The 20449-nt window shown below is 54.5% G+C and overlaps 1 protein-coding gene and 1 long non-coding RNA gene across 3 annotated transcripts; one reads left to right on the forward strand and one right to left on the reverse strand.

The window, feature by feature from the left end:
- Positions 1-255: 255 nt before the first annotated feature.
- Positions 256-19669, reverse strand: Vash1 (vasohibin 1). 2 transcript variants are annotated; one of them, XM_004649390.3, is made up of 8 exons: positions 19287-19669; positions 17524-17831; positions 11268-11356; positions 10222-10278; positions 8783-8857; positions 6436-6817; positions 4945-5057; positions 256-4377 (listed from the first exon to the last, which is right to left on the reverse strand). In XM_004649390.3, exons 2-8 carry the CDS (start codon positions 17827-17829, stop codon positions 4305-4307), a joined length of 1095 nt encoding a protein of 364 aa, XP_004649447.2. In that variant the 5' UTR covers positions 17830-17831; positions 19287-19669; the 3' UTR covers positions 256-4304. The 2 variants fall into 2 exon arrangements, with proteins under 2 accessions (XP_004649447.2, XP_045009941.1); XM_045154006.1 differs by lacking the exon at positions 19287-19669 and adding an exon at positions 18366-18512.
- On the forward strand, positions 9126-13716 carry LOC123462084. The gene is made up of 3 exons (XR_006638104.1): positions 9126-9419; positions 12637-12791; positions 13091-13716. It is a non-coding gene; the product is annotated as an uncharacterized LOC123462084 (long non-coding RNA).
- Positions 19670-20449: the final 780 nt, after the last annotated feature.

The following is a 20449-nucleotide window of genomic DNA, read 5'->3' on the forward strand; positions in this document are numbered from 1 at the left end:
GAAGAGGAGGTTGGGAGCTATGTGTAGGAGCTGACTCCAGAGCCCAGGCCTTCTGTGGGAGGGGGAAATGCCTCGCCCACAGCCACAGCTCTGCTCTCAAATGGGTTAACAAGAGCCAAGTTGCTCCTGCTTGACAGCTGAGGGAGCAAGAAACTCCATTGCCATGGCAGGGTGGCCACTCACCTCTGCTCGGGCTCTTCCTGATGGGCATGCGACTGGGCCCTGCTTTCACGGTAATGGAGATAAGGCTTCACATGAGTTCTGTCCAGGCCACACAAGTGGGTCTGGGGAGACTTTATTCATTTTAGGGGAAAAATGAGAACAGGAATGAGATGAAGTGTCAAAGTGAAAGGCAGGGGCAATACTGGTAAGAACACAGGAACATCTAGGACAACACAACATCCAAACAAAGCGTAGGGCAGGGGCGGGTGGTCCATCATGACTGGCCCAAGGGCCAAGAGTACCCATGTCTCGTCAGAAAAAGAGAAGCTTGAGACCCCAGAGCACCAAGATGGGGCAAGAAGGTCCTAGTGATGGATGTGCAGCTAACACTGTGGTGGCCCTGCCTGTCTGGGGCAACTGGTGGAAGGCAGTGGTGCCTGGCAGGGCCAATCCTACATCCTACCCACCCTCCTTCAGAAAGCACCCCTGCCCTTCGCACCATCAGCCTGTTGGGCCACACCTATTCATGCCTATCCTCCAAGGCCGGGGCACTGTGCCAGGGTGGGGCTATAATACACATGCCCGAAGACATTCCAGGCAGAAAACTAGGCACACATGCACACAGGCCGTAGGGCCCCTCGCCAGCCATCATTAGTCCCACTTCCTGAGCCGAGAAGCCCCAGCTGGAAGGGGCGGGACATGAGATGACAGAAAGGACTGGATGTCAGCCATGGTCAACTTCCTCGTCCTTTGCTCCTTTATGTCCAGTTCCCAGGCTTCATCACTGCATCGGAGCCAGAGGACGGCTGCTTTCCGCACTCGGCCATGCCCGCTGGGAATGGGAGGCTGGCATGAAGGGGTGGGGGCAGCATGGAAATGTGAAGCCATGAAGGGAGAGGACTGGCAGGTAGTTGGCCAGCGAGAAAGGCTCTCTGAAGCCAGCTTCCTAGTGTTCTGACCCAGCACAGGGAGCCCCCACTTCAGGCCACCCCCCCCCAAGTCAGCACCTCAACGAAAGGTCAGAGGAGGTGGCAGGCAGGCCTGAGTTGGGGATTTTGGATCCTGTCTGCCGGGTACCTGTCGCTCACAGGAAGTAAGAGATGAAGTGATGCCATGGTTGGTGACTAAGGCCCCATAGTCCCTGCCCCTGCCTCCCCAGAAACGTCACAGCCAGGCCAGCCCCAAGGAGCAGAGCCTGTGTAAACAGCTCAGGCGGGGAGGAGGGCTTGCTACATGTGAGAAAGAGTTACAAATAAATTAAAAAGCACCGCTGTGTCCTGTGGCGGTCTCCACAGGCCTGAGGTCCTCGGCTCAGAAGGGGCGAGTGACAGGGGATTACAGCCAGGGACCAGCTGCTCATGAGAGCAGGTCTGGTGCTCCGTCTGCTTCCTTGCCCCCAGGGCTCGCAGGAAAGAGCCACGGGTTAGAACCTCATAAGGCTCTGGTACCAGTCTTCTGCCTCTAGCTCCTAGTTCCTCATAGTTTACCTCCCATGTCCGTCCCCAGACGCCTATGGAGCCACTCTCTATAGGCAGCCATACCAGACCCAGGAAGGACCTTGTTTAGCTCTGGGCCTCTCAAGGTGAGCCGTTTCTCCCCAGGTAAGCACGAGGGCATGGGGTCTGCCTTCCCTACTCTGAGCACTGAGATGAATTTGTGTCAGGAGACACCACTGTCACTGCTCTGGCCAGGGCTCTAATTTGGAGGAGGAAGGCGGGGAGGCAAAGGACTGATCCACTGACCTCCCATGGGCCCGTGGAGGGCCTTCGCTGGGCTTGGCATTGGGTCCCCGGGGCGGGGAGCAGTGGTGTAATGAGCTGCTAGCCTCCTCGCGGGGCGTCTCAGTGAAGGCATCCCTGCTCCTCCCTCTCCTCCTCCTTCTTTGATTCCAACCACCACTCAGCCCCTAGCAGGCGAGGGTGGCACCTTTCTCTTTCTCTGCACCCCATCTGGTGACTGTGGTCTTGTCTGCCTGCAGGGGGCCGAGGAAGGTGAACTCCAGAAGCAGCCCCCCTCTGCCCTAGCCCAGCCCAGCTCTTGGAAATGGAACTTTCACACTCCCACTTCACCCATGGCAGGAGTCTCTGCCCCAGGACAAGTCCTGTCCAGCAGAAGCTGCCACACTGGCACTCTGTCACCTGTACTGGATCTTTAAAATACCTTGATCTGATTGCTAACCTTTTCTTTTTCTGGGCAGGGTCTCATGTAGCCCTTTTACTATACAGCCAATAACCTTGAACTTCTGATTCTCCTGCCTCTGCCTGAAGAGTGCTGTGATTACAGGTACCACCACGCTCAGTTTCTGGGGTGCTGGGCATCAGCCCCAGAGCTCAGTACATGTGAGGCAGGCACCCCTACCAACCGAGCCACGTTCTCAGCCCAACTGCTAACCTTTAAATACCAGATGCACGTACAAATTCAGGTAACCACCATACAGGGCCTACACCGTGGGGACAGTAGCTCCCTCCATGGGACATGCTGGCATGCTCTCTTAGTGTCCCCCAGCCCTGTGGCCCTCCGTGTGTCGCCTGCTGGTCCCGCAGGCATTTGCTGATTTTTTTTAAAATATTTTTTTTTTAATGTTTTTTCAAGGCAGGGTCTCACTTTAGTCCAGGCTGACCTGACCTGGAATTCACATGGAGTCTCAGGGTGGCCTTGAACTGAAGGCGATCCACCTACCTCTGCCTCCCCAGTGCTGGGATTAAAGGCGTGCGCCACCACGCCCGGCTCCTGCAGGCATTTGAATTCACAACCCTAGTTCTGTGGCTCCCTTATGCAGGCCCCTGCACCTCTGCAGCCTCAGTAAAGTCCCTTAATGGTCACCTCTCGCTGCACTCCATCACCCAATGCCCTCTCTAGCTCCCTGACAAACACTATCTGTTGCAGAGAGAACTTACTGCCCCACACAGTCCCATCGTCAACTCCTTCCACAGCCCTTCTCACTTACACCCGCAGTTCTGGGGCTCGGTCTGTCTCCACAGCCCTGCCAGTCTCTTTCCACAGCTCACTTCCGTGCCAGGGATCTCATGCCTGGTGGCTAGGAGGTGGACGATTCCCACTGCTTGGGTTTTCCTCTGCTAGTGCCTTGAGGAACTGCCAGACGTGGTGGCCTGGCCCACCACTGTCACTCCAAGCCTAAATGGGCTCCTGAAGCAGGGGAGGCGAGCCCGAGACACAGGCATGGCGGCCTGGTCTTGATTTCCCCAGCCAGGGCTGAAATTATTAGAAGAGGGCAGCAGAGCCTAACCCTGAATTCCACCACCCTGCGCCCAGACACAGCCTCTAGGTCTGTTCCCTCCCCATGGCTACGCTGGACCCTCTACAAAGCCCAGGCCCTCTGCAAGAGCAGCAGAGCCTAACCCTGAACTCCCAGGGGAAAGACTCAAGCTTGAGAGTCGTACCCCCACCACCACCCTGTGCGCAGCCACAGCCTCTGGATGTGTTCAGACTCCATGGCTATGCTGGGCCCTCTACAAAGCCCAGGCCTCTGCTGAGAGCCCTTACGCTGCTGCAACAGGTAAGGCTGGACTGAGGCGGCAGACTTGCTAGGGGCTGGGAACTCTTCCCATGCTGGCCCACCTAGCACTGCGTGGGGAGACACAGGGCCTCAGGGCTCTCCTGAGCCACAGCCTCCTGTGCTGAGGCAGATGTGTCCCTCACCAAGCTTTTGACCTGTGTGCTACCCTGCTTCCTTTCCCCTGGGTCAAGATTCTGCCAGGACAGGCCTAGCTGGGAAAATACCTCTACACCCACCCCGCAGACTGGGGTGGCTGAGACATTTCCCATGCTCCCAAATCTCTGGTGACCCCAAGAACCAGTAAGCCCTCCCTGGCCAGCGCCACAATCCTCAGGGACAGCTGGCCTTGCCAGCCACCGGCACCTCTATTTGTCTTTCCTTCAAATTCCTTCAGTTGTAGAGCTAATGAACTCCAAATAAAATATTAACTCCCTCTTGGCCCAAAGTTAGGGAGGGACTTGGCTTCTTGGGTGGGGGAATGGCTTGGGGCTGAGCTGCAAATATCCTGCAGCATCCACCATCCCCGGAGCATCACAAGTCCCCGCCTCAGAGAAAAGGGGATTCTTTCCCTCAGGTAGATTTGGGCCTCTACAAACAGAGGAGGCCTGGGGTGCTGGCATCTGCCTCACACCCGGATCTGGTACCCATTGAGGTCTGGCATGGCTTTGGGCTCTGAAGGTTTCTTCTCTCCGGAGGGTCTGCAGGAGGAAAAGCAGAGGGGAGGAGAAAGAGGATGAATGGTCACCGGCAAGACGACGGAGGGAGGAGGGAGCTGTCCTGGCAGCTTTCCCTCCTGCTTCAAGGGGTCTCCCCAGCAGCAGCAGCATCTGCAGGGAAGTGTTTCTGGAACCCCTAGCCAGGTTTCTGCTCTCACACAGCCTCTTGCTCTTTGCTGGAGTTAACTAACCTGACACAGCTGGTGGGCAACAGCTTCAAGTATAAATCTCTCCAATGGCAATCTGTGTCCTACAAAAGCCTTCTAGAGGGGCTGGTTAAGGTGCTTCCTGCAAAGCCTAAGGACCCAGGTTCGATTCCTTGGGATCCACATAAGCCACATGCAAAAGGTGGTACATGAGTCGAGTTTGTTTGCAGTGGCTCGAGGCCCTGGCGCATCCATTCTCTCTATCTGCTTCTTTCTCTCTTTCAAATAAATAAATAAAACGTTAAAAATATTAAAAAAAAAAAAAAAGGACAGAGCAAAGAAGGGACAAAAAGGAACCAGGAAGAGAAGAACGGAAAGAAGCCTTCTGAGTGTGGTCTCTCACCGTCTCTCACTGCGGCTGTTCCTGCGGTGGGGGCTGGACTGGGCCCGCTGCGGGGAGGAAACATCCTTCTTCCGGTCCTTGGTAGGAGAGGGAGGGCCTGTCCCCTTGCCAATCTGGGTGGAGAAAAAACAAACAAAAAAACATGAAAGCCGGGCCTTTAATCCCAGAACTCGGGAGGCAGAGGTAGGAGGATGAACCATGAGTTCAAGGCCACCCTGAGACTACCTAGTGAGTTCTAGGTCAGCCTGAGACCCTATCTCAGAAAAACAACAACAACAACAAAACAAAACAAAACATGACTCTGACTCTGCTACAAGGCCCAACCCTACTCTGCCAGGAGCCAGAGTCCTTGGAGGCTACCCTGAACAGGGCACCCCAAAGCTCCAGGTGACCTCTGTCATGTCTCTGGGTCATCTCAGGCACCCAAGCAGCCAGGGCAGTGGATCTGTAGCAGGGGGCTAGCCACTAGTCCCTGCACGCCTTCAAAGAGGTGCGCACTGGGCTGCCATAAGATGGGAAAATGCCCTTGAGAAAGGGCCCATTCACGGAGGTCACGTTAAGTGTTCCAGATGGGGGTGTGATGGTGGCTAAGCCATGGGGTGGATCCTGTCAGGCCCAGTGATGGCACTACCTATCTGAAGCTAATCAGATGTCAGACTGCCATGGGAGCTGTGTCTCTGATTTGGAAAAAACAATGAGAAATCATCCTTGGCGCAGCATGGCCATCCCACCTTGGCTTTTCAAAGTGTGGGGTGCCTTGTGCGGAGCTGGAGAGGAAGTAATATGGAGAGTCTGCTTAGTATGCTGGGATTCAACAACACTAAAGACAGCGTAACCATAGCTTCCAGCTCTATATCCAGTCTAATGCCTCGATGATGGGCTGAACACTCAGGACAGTGTTCTGGCATTCCCAAGGAGAGGTAACGCTAGTCTAGGGGACTAAGGGAGCCCCAAATTACGCCTGGTGGGAGGCTCTGAGGGCCAATGCAGGAGCTCAGTCTACTGTTCTGGGTCCAACAGATCCCCTAGTTCCCCAGTACCTCTATGTGTGATGGGAGAGGGGAAGCAACTGCTATGTTTGTTGTCTTCCAAGGTGCTCTGCCCTTCCCTCCTGGAACCCCCCGCTGCTTCTTTATGGGATACCGGAACAGGCCGGAGGGATTGTGGGGGCCACTCGCACAACCTTGCCCTGCCATTTCCCCATTCCCACAGATAGACCCGGCCTTTCCCTCCTCATTGCACTTGCCCAGAGTATCATGCCCCTGTCCTCCACACTCACTATGTAAACAACTCAGTTCACCCCTTTCTCCTTCCAGAGGGGTCCTTGGTCTGCCCAGCTGAGGGGACCACATTGACTGCTGAGTGACACCCTGCTCTGGGTCTAAGTAGACATTCATCCTCAGGCCATCCCCGTTGGATGGGGCAGCAGGGGAGGAGGTAGAGGGGGACCCCCACAAGGAAGTAGTCCCACGAGCCACCGTGGAGCCCGACCTTGAGCCGCATGTCGCGGGCATGGCGCTCGAGCTCCTTGCGGAAGTCCTCTCGGCCCAGCCGCTCCACGTCCAGCACTGAGTGCTTCCACTCGATCTGCTCCACGCTGTGGGGGTCGTGGGACACGAACTGGCCCAGCTTCACCTTTTTCAGCACGTGCCAACAGCGGCCGTAGGCGGCTTCGTAGTCCAGCACGAGCTCACTGAGTGTGCGGAAGGCCGGCGGCTTGTACATCAGGTCCTCCCGCCGGCTCATGCCCAGGGCTCCATAGCGGCCCCCGAAGTTCACCCCCAGCACAATGTGGTGGAAATAGTTCCCTGAGAAGTAGGTCTTGAAGCTGATGGGGAAGCGTTCCAGGGTGGGCATGCTGTTGGTGAGGTAACTGGCCAGTCACCAAGCTAAGGAAAGGGCCAGGAGAGAAACCAGGCCAGGACCACCCAAGGGACACACATGTACTGGAAGGGAGGGGAGGGGGTCTCCTAGAACACCAGCTTCTGAAGGCAGACCCCGGCTTCTCATCTCCAAATCCTGTTCTAGCTTTCAGCCTGGTGTTTGGCACGTGTCTGATACAGCAGGCCTTGGCGGAACAAGGCCCTCGGTGACCAGCGGCCGCTGCTCTGATGCCAAGCACATTTCTAGCTAACAGCCTCGGTCTAGACCGCCCAGTTTCTCAGAACCCTGTGGCTGAAGCTGGGATGAGGGACCAGTGGGCCATCCCTACCTTGTCCCTCCTGTCAGTCTCTTCTATGCCTATCTCCTCTGCCACAGATCCTCTCAGCTACGTCCTCTCTCATTCCCCCCATTTTTTTTTTTTTTTTTGAGGTAGGGTCTCACGCTGGTCCAGGCTGACCTGGAATTCACTATGTAGTCTCAGGGTGGCCTCAAACCCATGGTGATCCTCCTTCCTCTGCCTCCCAAGTGCTGGGATTAAAGGAATATGCTACCATACCTGGTTGCACATTTCCCTTTTTAAAAAGGATATTTGGGCTTGGGAGACAGCTCAGAGGTTAAAGGCACTTGCTTGCAAAGCTTGCCCTACCAGGCTAGATTTCCCAGTATTCACATAAAGCCAGATGCCCACATTGGCACGTGAGTCAAGTTTGTTTGTAGTGGTAAGAGGCCCTAGTGTACCCTTTCTGTCTTTGCTTGCAAATATATATTTGTTTATTTATTTTTATTTATTTATTTGAGAACAACAGAGAGAGAGAGAGAGAGAGAGAGAGAGAATGGGCGAACCAGGGCCTCCAGCCACTGCAAACAAACTCCAGATGCATGGGCCACCTGTGCATCTGGCTTATGTGGGTCCTGGGGAAACGAGCCTCCAATCGGGGTCCTTAGGCTTCACAGGCAAGCGCTTAACTGCTAAGTATCTCTCCAGCCCCTAAATATATATATATTTAAAGGCTATGTTTAAAAATACTTTTATTTACTAGTACATTTATTTACATGCGCCTCAGGAGGCAGGGGGGACAACCTCAGGTGTTGTTCCTCAGGTGCCATCCACCTTTGTTGAGACATGGCCTCTCTCATTGGCCTGGAACTAATTAGGCTAGACTGGTTGACCAGTAAGCCCCAGGAGGGCATTTTAGGCACATGCCTAGCTTAAAAAAAAAATTTCAACATGGGGTCTAGGGACCGAACTGAGGTCCTCATGCTTGCGTGACAAACACTTTAATAATTGAGCCACTCTCCACCAACCCTGGCCTTCCTTCTGAAGCAGGACTTCTGGCTGTTGATGTCCAAGGGTATTTAGCACAATCTGCATTTCACTGTCTTCTTTGTTCGCTTGCCTAGTCTGTCTCCCCCCAGAATGTGGGCTTCCTGACAGGGACAAAGACTATCCTGCTCCCTGCCCATTCTAGGCATGTAGCTGACCCAGCGGGATTACCCCTCACGCTTGGGTCCTGGCTGAGAAATCCTGTGCATGTACCTTAGGCATCGCTGCTTCCAAGATGCCCTCTGTCATCTCCATAGACATGCCAACACTGGGGTTTCTTTCTCACGAGTTCTCCTAGGCTGCTTGGTTCTTAGCAATGGCACAACCGGCTGCGTACAGCACTGTGCCCACATCAGTCTTTGGTTCAGAAAACACGGTCACTGTGTCCATGGGACTCAAGGACAAGCTGCCCAGCATGCCCGGGAAATTGTAACAAGCGAACACGCATAGGTACAAAGACTCAGAATCCACCTTGGGGATGTGTCCACCCTTGGGAGGATCCCCCACTTTCAGAGACTCCTTCACCGAGGGGTCCAAGCATAGGGGTGTAGGGGAGAGCCCTGGACCCAAACCAGACCTCCTACTCCACAGCAGGCAGAAGGGGCCCCTCCCAGGCCCATAAGAGGATACATTCCCAGGATCACAGCTTCCAGGCATTTGATTGGCAGAGCCTCTTTGGTCATTTCCTTGGCCAGGTCCATCAGCCTGTGGGCAAGGGAGGTGGAGTGGTGAGGACATTGCCCCCAGCCCCTTCTGGGCTGCTTCTGGTGGTGGGCCAGACAGATTAGGACAGAGCTGGGTCCCCAGGCTATCTTCCTCGCTCCTCCCTTCTCTCCTGCCCCAGCCTGGGGGGTTGGGAGGGAGACACTGGCAATCAGGAAGGAGGCCTGTGGGTCTCTGTCCTTTGCTCCTCTCACTTCCTCCTCCCAGGCCTGGCTCCTGCTCTATGACCGCTGGGGGAGGGGAGCTTTGGCCCATGGTGTTAGGACCTCTCTGAGGGCAGCGAGGACACGGGGTGCGGGGAACCTTGGCATTGATCTTTTCCTTTTCAAGCACAGTGGACACTCCTGATCAAACCACAGCTTCTCCAAGAGCTTGCTAATTTTCTGCTCCCCTGCAGCTCTACCTGCCCCTGAACTTGGAAATTCAAGACAGCTTGCTTTCCAGGCCTGGGGTCTCAGTCTGGTCACTGGCTTTGTCCAGGAGGCTGTCTGCACTCTTCCATCCCACGGGAGGCTGGAGTGGGGACCCTCAGCACGCAGCCCAGGTAGGTCTAGAGCAAAGCATGGGATTGGGGAGGGTGAATTCTACCCAGGGACTCCCAGAGAGGGCAGTTAAGTAAATGAACCACTTAAGGCACTTTATAATGACACAGACGTGCATTATGTGTGGAGCATGGTAAACTCTGGGTTAATTTTGAAAGCCCCAGGGTTTTAAACCTATGGCCATTTTGGGGCTGAGACCCCAGACTCAACGTAGCATTCCCTTCTCACTGGCCTCAGCCCTCAAGGCTTCCCTGGTGGACAGTCTAGAGCAAGTAATCAGCCAGTGGTCTGCAGGCTGGGTGGGAAGGGGCGAGAAGGAATTTGTGTGTGTGTGTGTGTGTGTGTGTGTGTATGGTGAGGTCCCTGTTGCTCATATATAAGACCTTCTGCTACATGACTGCTAAAGTCCAGAAGGGCAAATGGGGTGACCCTGTGATACAGACCACACTTTTGCCTACCTCTCACTGAAAAAAAAAAAAAGTCAGCCATTTAACCTGGGACAAGCCTCTAGCATCACCAAGGCAAGCTGGGTTGTAGTGGGGGCGGGTGGTAGGCACTGCCTGCTACCCTCTGTAGTTCAGTTGGGGTTTCCTTTCATCAGCCCTGTGTATGTCCGTGGGATTTCTTTTATTAGGACATCCTTGGGGCCCCAGGACGGCACCCAGCCCCCATCCCATAGCTGGCTTCCCTCTGGAAAGTCCCAGCCTGCCCACCAAGCTTCCCCTCAGAGGCCAACCACAGAGACTTCCCCGGGGATCAGCCCAGGCTGGGGGCCCAAGGCAGGCAGACAAGCCTGGTACTCACCCTGTCAGAGGTCTGCTCTTCTTAATTTCAAAGAACTGTGTCCCTGTATGATTGTACCTGTGGGTGCTGGTTAAGGGTTTCCTGGCTAGGAATGGAATGCGGGGTACCCCTGCTGCTCCAGACAATGGGATGCGCAGGCTGGGTAAGGACCCCACGGAGTGTGCTGCAGAGGACCTCAGAGGACCTGCTCTGTGGAAGGGGGAAGCAGGACGCATCGTGGGGGGCTCTCTTTCTCCTCACAGCCGTGCCCCTCCCCCCGCCCTCTTTGGCATTCACCTCTGTTCTCCCCTGGCCTCTCATCCTAAGACCGGAGACTGAGCAGGCAGCCAGCCCAGGAAGAGCTGGGGAAGCGGCCTGAAGTTTGCAAACCGCTGAGAAGGCCGGGGAGCCGCCTCCAGCCCACCACCCTCCTGCTCCACAGTGATGTCTCCAGTGGCCGAGGGCGCCCGGGCCCTCTTTCCAGCCATCGGCCTGGCAGTTCCCTGCTAGGACCCAGGCTGCCTCCTCCTACTTCAAACGTCATTGCAGCCAAAGGGACCTGGGGAGAAGACCAAGGACACGTGGCTCTTGGCCAGAGGCTGGAGGGGTCCAGAGCAGGGACAAAAGGAATCAGGGCAACTGGCCTCCTGCTAGGGGAAAACCAAAAAAAACAAACAACAGAAAAAAAACAAAAAACAAACCAAGAACCAGGAGGAAATTCCAAGATGTGGAAGTTACTCCATGGATCATATGATCCTTCTCCTCCATCATTTCCTCAAAGTCAGTTTTTCAACAGCCCCAAAGGAGCTTCCTCCCTCCCTCTCCTGGGGCTGACAGCCCCCACCCTCCGCACTCATGCGCACACGGGACGCACGCGGGAGCGCTCCAGCACACAGACACAAGCCGCACTCCTCCAAAGAGCAAAGACGCCTGTGAATGGTGCCTCTGGAACTTGGGAGGGAGCCACTCTGCTGACCCCTCCCCAACCTGGTCTGAAACAGGCTCTGCTTGGTCTTTGTGACCCACCAGCCAAATGGGGCCCACAGCGGTGGCCCCTAAGAGGATACTGCAGCTCCCTGATGTAGCGCTGCACGGCTTCCAGGCGCTCCGGGACGGGCGTCGTGGGCTGGAAAGTAGGCACGCTTGGTATAGGAATCTGGGAGTGCAAAAGCAAAACAAAACACTCCGGTCACATAGTGACACGGTGAGGCTCATCCTTGAGTTTGCAGCACCAGCAACGATTAGCCCCCACCCTTCTCTCATTTTTCCTGGGTTCTCCATCCAGCCTGGCCCTCCTTCTACTCCCCACACCTCAGCATGACCACACTTCTAATGTGGAGCGTATGTTGACGGTCCAACGTCATGCTTTAATCATCTGAGAAAAGCACAGGCCAACTCACTGACTGTTTTAAGATAGCCATTAACGTTTATCAGGAATGTCAGTATTGAGGTTAAGTTTGTTTGGGTCTGGGCTTCACTCTGGTTTGGATATGGTTTGTCTCTCTAAAGTTGTTGATTTGTCCCGCAGTATAGTGCTACTGAGGAGGGGCCTAATGTGAGGTCATTAATATATTGGAGGTGTGACTTGGAAAGGATTACAGTACTTCCTATGGGACCCCCAAGATCATTCTCAGGGCTGTCATACAAGAAGCAAACCCAGGGCCTGGAGAGGTGGCTCTGCAGTTAAGGTGCTTGCTTTAAAACCTAACAGCCTATGGGCTGGAGAGATGGCTTAGCGGTTAAGCGCTTGCCTGTGAAGCCTAAGGACCCCGGTTCGAGGCTCGGTTCCCCAGGTCCCACGTTAGCCAGATGCACAAGGGGGCGCACGCGTCTGGAGTTCGTTTGCAGAGGCTGGAAGCCCTGGCACTCCCATTCTCTCTCTCTCTCCCTCTATCTGTCTTTCTCTCTGTGTCTGTCGCTCTCAAATAAAAAAAAAAAGAAATGGTGTAACTGAAGTCATAAGGCCCCTTTTAATGACACAATGTGATAAAAACCTAACAAATAAATGGTTTTCTTTAAAACCTAACAGCCTGGGTTTGATTCCCCACTACCCACATAAAGTCAGATATACAAAGTGGTATAGGCATCTAGTTTGTTTGTAGGGGCAAGAGAATGGTATACCCATTCTCTCTTTTTCTCCTAACAAATCAATAATTAAAAGGAGCACTCCCAGCTCCACCTCCTTGTTCTAGCTTCTGGTTTGCAGTGTGATAGCCCTCTCTCCCCTGCACGCCTATCATGATGCCATCTATAGCTCTGAAGTCCTTACAGGAGGCTGAACCAATGGGGTCCCTAACCTTGAACTTTTAGCCTCCAAAGCTGTGAACTAAATAAACCAGCCTCAGGTATTTCATTTCAGTAATGGAAAACAGACTAATACAGTTGGGTTCAAGTACCAGAGTAAAATTTTTTTTTTTTTTTGTCTCTTTCTCCCAGGGTGGTGGCCTGGGCTGGGACCTGGAGAGATGAACATCATCTCAAGAGGTGTCAGTTCACCTAAGTGGCGTGGCAGGTGTGCCAGGCCTCCAAAGCACCAAGCGGACTTTGTAAGGAGTATGCCAGTGGCAACAGGCCAAGGGGCTATCTGATGGGTACGTCTTGCTGTGGCTCTACTGGCTGGACATCTGGCCACTTTGGGTGGGTCTCCCTTAACACCGCCCTTCCACACCTAAGCAGTTCAGCTGTGAAGTGGTCTTGGGGTCCTCACAGGAAGACCCCACCCTCTCCGGGCTCAGCTGACCCTCCAGGGCCACACAGAGCTCTCCATGCTCACCTAGCTACAAGTATAGGGGTATGAGTGAAAGAAGGGACATCAGAAGCCCTGGGTACCCTTGGGGTGGGGCTGCATGGAGGAGGAAGGACCCCACTCCTTCCATCCTTTCTTCGGCAGATTCTCCAGGGGTGGAGATGCTGAGCTCACAGAGCGGCTGCGACAGAAAGGGGAGTGACATGTCCGTCATCACAGTGCATGTGCATCTGGGGTGCTGCTGATATGGGGGCTGGCAGATACCTCCATAGGGCGGAGATGCAGGAGGGAAGGGCCTCTGGTTGGGATAGGGCAGCCTGACTCTTCCTATCTCCCCTCCCCGTGCCTGTCCTCTCTTTTCTATCTGGGCAGTCCCTAGCAGCAGACAGCTCAGCCTGGGGAAGCCGTGTCCGCTTTCACATTCCCTTCTCCAGGCACCATCATTTACAGCCACTAGCAGGAGACAATCACGATACCTCCTCCCAGTCTGCCAAATGGGAGAGTTCTGCAGCCCTCCCTGGGTCAAGACATGGGGGTGGGGAGGTGGGAGAGGTATGACAGGAAGGACTTAGCTGTGCTTTTATAAACAGCATTGCACAGGCACTTGAATCACCAGACCACAGTGACACTCCCAGTGTGACAGGGTTACTCCTCATCACTGAGTGCGGTTCAATGATGGGGGGGGGGTGGGGCTGGAGAGATGGCTTAGCGGTTAAGCACTTGCCTGTGAAGCCTAAGGACCCCGGTTCAAGGCTCGATTCCCCAGGACCCACGTTAGCCAGATGCACAGGGGGGCGCACGTGTCTGGAGTTCGTTTGCAGTGGCTGGAGGCCCTGGCGCGCCCACTCTCCTCTCTCTCCGTCTCTTTCTCTCTCTGTCTGTCACTCTCAAGTAAATAAATAAATAAAAAACAAAAAAAAGTGACTGGAGCGGTATAAGTGCACCCACCCATGAGCCCCCACAGGGAGGGAGGGAGCCACAGTCCAAGAATCATTTGCCCAGCGCAAGCAGATCCAGGCCTGTCAAGGCAGGGCCAGACAGTACCCATGAGAGCATAGTGGGCAACTGTCATGCAGACGAAGGGCCCAGGTGCCAGTTGTTCTGTGAGTCAAAACAAACAAAACAAAACAAAAAAAAGACCCAGGGCCGGGCATGCTGGCACACACCTTTAATCCCAGCCCTCTGGAGGCAGAGGTAGGAGGATCCTGGTGAGTTCAAGGCCAGCCTGAGACTACAGACCAATTGCTACTGTTGAGCCTGAAAGACGTCAGGCAGTGGGGCCGGCAAGCAGCAGTCTAACCCTCTCAGGGATGTCGGCGTTCATCTACGGGCGTCTGGCGGCCACGGCTAGAGCTTCAGCACTTACGCTTGGAGAACGGTCGCGAGGCTTTAGAGGACTTGGCAGCCTGAGCTAATGAGACATTCTCGCAGAGGTGCATGGACTGCTGCTGGCTTCTGGGCCCGTTGAGAAACTCACCCTTGGCCAAGTCAGCGTCATGCTTGCAGACACTCTTTCCCCAAAGTGCTTTGTGCCCACTTGGTGCAGCAGTGCTGGGCACTGATTGTATGCCCACCTAACGAGATGTCACATGCTTTATACCACTAATTTTTAAAATTAAATTATATTTATTGAGGGAAGTACAGAGCCAAGGAAAGGCTCCCACGTGGGTAGAGATCCCATGTGGAGGGCCCGGAGGGGGGGGGGGGAAACACAGGAAAAGAAGAGAACAGAAAGTTCAAGGAGCTGCTGCCATGTGGGGGGCTGGAGGGGGTGAAGAACCCCTGTGGAGAATAAGGGCTGCGGGTCCTCTCTGCTGGGCCTGGGCTTAGGCCCAGGTTGACCCAGCCCAGGCCCAGCCAAGGGGAAAAGCTCATCCACAGTTGGAAGTTCCCAAGTGGTCAGAGAGTTGCCCTCCCCTTGCAAAGTTATTTATGACCTTATAGTGCTGGGCTGTCTTCCGGCTCAGGTGAACCGGAGGGCCCGCTGGTTGGTTAGGGCTAGGGGCTGTCTCAGGAAGAGGCTGGCCCTGACACCAAGTTCCGGGGGCTGAACTTGCTCAATCACAGAGTTTAGATCCTATATATCATTAATTCTTAACATCTCTCTGAAGTGAGCATTGTCAGTGTGTCCATCTGACACCTGGGGAAACTGAGGGACGAGGAGGTTGCACATACTCCTCTCATAAGTGGTTAAGAGACAGCAAGAACTAGACCATGTGGGTTCTCTTCTAGAGTTCTACTTTCCCCCACAATGCCCTGAAGCTGTAGGGTTCAGGCTCCTGAAGGGACCCAGCAGGTAAGAAACCGGGAAGGCAGCTGGGGTGAGGATGCTATGCTAAGGTATACTGGGGGGAGGGAGTGCCACACTCACCCTCCACTGCTGGCTGCCACACGAGACTATATAGTCTCTGTTTCCACCTTTCTTTTTATTAATATATTTATTTATTTACTTGAAAGAGAGAAAGAGGAACAGGGAGAGGGAGAGGGAGGGAGGGGGAGAGAGAGAGAGAAGGAGGAGAGAAGAGGTGCTCTATGGCTTCCAGCCACTGCAAACAAACTCCAGACGCATGCAACACCATGTGCATCTGGCTTGTATAGGTCCTGAGGAATCAAACCTGGGTCATTTGGCTTTGTAGCAAGCTCCTTAATTGCTAAGTCATCTCTCCAGCCCACCACATCTCTATCTCTCTCTCTTTTGTGAAGATGCCAAAATTCAGAATCGTTCTGTGAGAAATCTCCTAATTTTAACTTTGGAATTTTAACTAGGAATGGTGACAGTTCTGTAGGAACTAACCCCATTCTCCCACAGCCCAGTCCAGACAGAAACAAGATGGCTGGGGAGCCAAATGCACAATTGCTCTGGGTGGCATCTCTCTTTTCCTCGGGAGGGAGGGGAGAAAAGGTAACGTACATCACAAGAATATTGGTTTGCAGTTTTGCTATGTCGATTGTCAAGTGCTTCCCCCTCCCCATCACTAACCCATTTTACAGATGAGAAAACTGAGACTCAAATAGGTTGAAGAGACTTGCCTAAGGTCAGAGAGACAGGCAGGCGTTCCAAAACTATGCCCCCCCCCCTTTTTGTCCATATCTCTTGATGCAATGCTTTCTCTTCTAGGAATTTATCTTAAAAAAAAAAATCAGAGCTAGATTCCAAAACTCATGTTTTAGAATGTTTTCTATGGTGCTCATTTAAGGATAAGATACTAAGAAATTGCTGGGTGTGGTAGTGTACGCCTTTAATTCCAGCACTTGGGAGGCAGAGGTAGGAGGATCACCATGAGTTTGAGGCCAGCCTGAGACTACATAGGGAATTCCAGGTCTGCCTGGGCTACAGCAAGACCCTACCTTGAAAAAGAAAAGAAAAGAAAAGAAAAGAAAGGAAAAGAAAAGAAAAGAAAAGAAAAGAAAAGAAAAGAAAAGAAAAGAAAAGGAAAGAAAAGAAAGAGATAGTAGAAACTGTCCAACCTTAGTTTAGCTAAATAAATGAGAGAATAATGATGTAGCTACTCAAAATTTATCTATACTTACTCCCTCTGGAAATATTAGGCAGTAACTAAACCTTCAACCTCAGACTCTTTTTGCCCATTTTCTGACGGCTCTACCAATAACTTGGAGAAAATAAAAGATCGCTTGTCTCCATGTCTAAGTCACACCAGCTCCGTTCTCCCTGTCCCCTCCCTTCAGGACTAAGCACAGGACTCTGACTTCTGGCTCAAGGGCTCTGTATGGGGGGGGGAAGGGCAGTACTTAGACTTAACAGTAAACACCGCAAACACACACACAGGCTCGCATTTCCACACAGCACTGTGCAGCCCAGGCTCAAACCTCCTTTCATTCAGCAAACATGCATGAGCTCCCATCGGTGCCAGGCGCCCAGGAGACAAGGATGAATGAGACAGCCTCTGCCTTCCTTGGTGACACCGGGGAAGGGTCTTTGTCATAATGTAGTTAGTTGCAGCCAACTCAGAAAAGTACTAGCTTTCCTTTGCCCCAGTGGACCTCTAATTTCACTGACTCTGGGGGCCAATAAAGCCCATGATCTGGAGTTCAAAGACCTGGCTCTGAGTCCCAAGCACTGCCATGTCCTCCCTTATGGGACCTTGATTTCCCATATTGAGCTCTGAGCCTTTTCATCTTAAAAGGGGACTCAAATTGCACTTCCTTGAGAAGGTTACTGGGCGAACTATGAGATTAAAAACATCAAAATATATTTTCTCACCATGCAAAGTCCAGTGATCTACCCGAGCATTCATGCTCATCGTTTTCTGCCTTAGCAAGTATCAACTCGAGAGATGTCAGGCCACAGCAATGTTTCGGAAAGCTATGGGGTGGGGTGGGGGGGCTCCTGGAGACAGCACTGAATGTCCCTCCTCAAATGAACCCAGGAGCAGTGCAGAGAAAGTTCTGGGCAGGTATGACATCTGTATTTTTAAAACGCTTACCATACCAATAAGGTTGCCTACCTCATCCATTGGCTTTGCTCTCTTATCTCCAAGGTCACAACACCCTAGCTCATTCTGCGTCGTGGTCCCCCCCCCCCCCCCGGCCCCGCCTCACCTCACTTCACTTCTCACCTTGGGCAGGTCCGTGGCCCCACGAATCCGTTGCGCCACCTTTTCTCCATCGGGGTGGATCTTAGCCACGTGCTTCCACATCCTTTCCCAGGTGGGCACGTTTACAGGCAGGCCGCCCCGGTTGATGAAGAAAGGGACACCTCCATCTCGTAGGTCCTCTTCCCCTTCCTCTTCGGGTTCATCGTCTCTCTGGGCCGAGGCCCCTTCACCGCTGGTCTCTATGTGCTTGACTCCGGAGTGGGCGGTAGCAGGGGACGCGCCACCGCCGCTGCTGCCACTGGCTGCCACCTTCTTTCCCGCTGGCATCCCTAAATCCTCGGCGGGGGGAGGGGTGAAAGGATGTATCAGGAGGCGGGAAAAAAAAAATCAGTGGCTCACAGGAGGTCTCCCACACACCAGCTGTAGAGATAACACATGGCCAAACAGTGCCCGGCGCCTTTAAGAAATCAGGGCGTGGCTCCTGCACAATAAAATACTACTTGGTAAGAAATAAATCAGAGCATCACCCTTAAGTGGGAGTCAGGGGCTAGTTTTTTTTTTTTTTTTAAAGGGAAGAGGTGGTCAGCCTTAGAGGCCTTGTTTTGCTTAGAAGATGGGATCGCGAGAACACCCCCCCCAATTTGGCAGCCTCTACAATCAATGCACCCCCATTTGGCAGCGAGAACAATGACGGGCAGCAATTTTAGGATGGCAGAGAAGAGAAAACTGGAAGGGAAACTGAGGCCAGCCAGCTGGGTGCTGCAGCCGCGGGGAGGGCCAAGGCACGGGTGCCCACGCCGGCGGGGTGTCCCAGGTCTGTTTTGGAGAGAACAAAGTCCTCGATGAAAGCCTGGCGTGCTCACTCGCGATCGTGTCCGGGGACTGTGGGACTCCGGCGACCCCGGGCCTGGAGTCAGGACGCCGGGAGCGGGTGGGCGGCGCCGGAGGGAGGCGTCCGGGAGGCGAGACTCGAAGCTGGCGGGGCGGGCGGGCGGGGGGCGCGCATTCCACGACCGACGCTCACACGCTGGGGCGGGGGCTTCGTCTGAGCACCCCCACCCCGGTCCCCGGTGGTCCTCGGTGGGCGCGGGTGGGCAGCGGCGGGGAGGGAGGCGAAGGCTCGGGGCGCCCAGGCCCTGCGGGGTAGGGAGCTCTCAGGGAGCGGACGGCGGGCACCGGGCGCGGCGGGGCGCCAACCGAGCCATCTCGGGGCGCGGGTCTCCCCCCGCAGTCCCCGGCTCAGCGGGCCGGGCGGAGATCACCGAGCGGCGGGCTCCGGCCGCAGGGTCTCTGGCCGGGCTCGGCTGCAGCATGGGCGGAGGTCCCGCCGGGGTGGACGAAGGGTGATGCTCCGTGGCTGTCTGCTCGGGGCTCCCGCGGCCCAGCTCAAGGGTGGAGGGAGGAGGACCGCGGGGCGGGGACCCGCAGCCCGCAGGCTCGCTCGCGCAGCCTCGGCCCGGTGACAAAGCCCCGGGCCGGCGTGGATGCGTCGGTCCCCGGGGTGCAGCCTGAGGACGCGGAGCCCAGGGACAAGACCGCAGGCTCCGGGGCTCAGCGAAGCCCGGGTCGCCGCTCTCCCTCGCCGTCCTCCCCCCGTGCCGCCCCTGGGACCCGCGGCTGCCGGCCGGGACCCCAGCCCGCCGCCCACCCGGCGAGACTCCGGCCCGCGCCGCGCATGCGCCCCGTCCCCCCCTTAAAGGGCCAGCGCATTCCCGCCCGGTCCTCAGCCTCCTGCATCCCAAAGTTATCTCCAAGGATGCGCTGGGCTTTCGCTCCCTGCTCACCAGTCTCGGGACGCTGCGAAGTTCACGACGGGTCACACCGGAGCACAGCAAACTCCAGGGAGATTCCTGGCTCGGAAGGGATTGATGCGATGGGGAAGTTCCTACACCTTGCGGGGCTCCTCAGCTTTTAGATGCAGGAACTCCGGCCTGAAAGACCCAGGTTCTAGACCCGGACCAGTGCTTGTCTCGTTCTGGGACTTCGGATTCCTTCCATCTGTAGGACTCAGTTTCCCCATCTGTCAGCCGACATGACCACATGACTTGGCCCACCTGGAAGTAACTATTGTTGGAAACAAGGAGGGTTAAAGTCACCCTGTTTCGCTCGGTTAACTGCACGGGGATCCCATGGCGTCTGCTCTTAGGCCCGCCCACCTCCCCACTGGCTTTAAACGTAGGAGTTCCTGAGCACAGGGCTGGAGCGATAGTGCCCCCCCCGCGAGTCGCGATGCAGAAGTGGGAGGGCTTGGGGAGTGTCGACCCGCCCTGAGTAAGATAATTGCTGTGCGTGCCCCGTGGCTCTTTGACATTCAACTCATCCTCTTTGTTCCTTATTTCACAGAGCTATATGCAACTCCTGGAAGTCCAAACACGAGCAAAGAACTTGACCAAAGGTCCAAAGGTCCACAGCTGAATCCTCCTCCCCCCTGTCCCCACCCCCCGCAGCAGTTAGTATGAATGACAGTCACCTGCCGGAAATGCAAGTTCCTGCCTTAATGTAGACTCATTCTCAAAGACTCTTGTGTCCCCAGAGGAGGTGGGGCTTTGTGTGTAGTGGGAGTCTTTAGATCATTGATAAAGGTTTGTTGCACTCTGAACTATGACGGGCTGGTCTGGCCACAGGCTCAAAGCTATAGACTGCTTGCTCATCTTGACCAGAACCTCTAGAATGGTGAACCAAAATGAACCTTTAAAAAAATAATTGCCCTAGATCTTTTTTAAAAAAAAATTATTTATTTGTAAGCAGAGAGAGAGAGAGAGAAGGAGAGAAGAGAGACAGAACGGGCATGCCAGGGCCTCTAGCCACTGCAAACGAACTCCAGGTGCATGGCCCCTTGTGCATCTGGCTTATGTGGGTCCTGGGAATTGAACTTGGGTCCTTTAGCTTCGCAGGCAAATGCCTTAACCACTAAGCCATCTCTCCAACCCATTGTCCTAGATCTTTT

This window comes from Jaculus jaculus, chromosome 7, assembly GCF_020740685.1.
Source record: "Jaculus jaculus isolate mJacJac1 chromosome 7, mJacJac1.mat.Y.cur, whole genome shotgun sequence".
Classification (NCBI taxonomy): Eukaryota; Metazoa; Chordata; class Mammalia; order Rodentia; family Dipodidae; genus Jaculus; species Jaculus jaculus.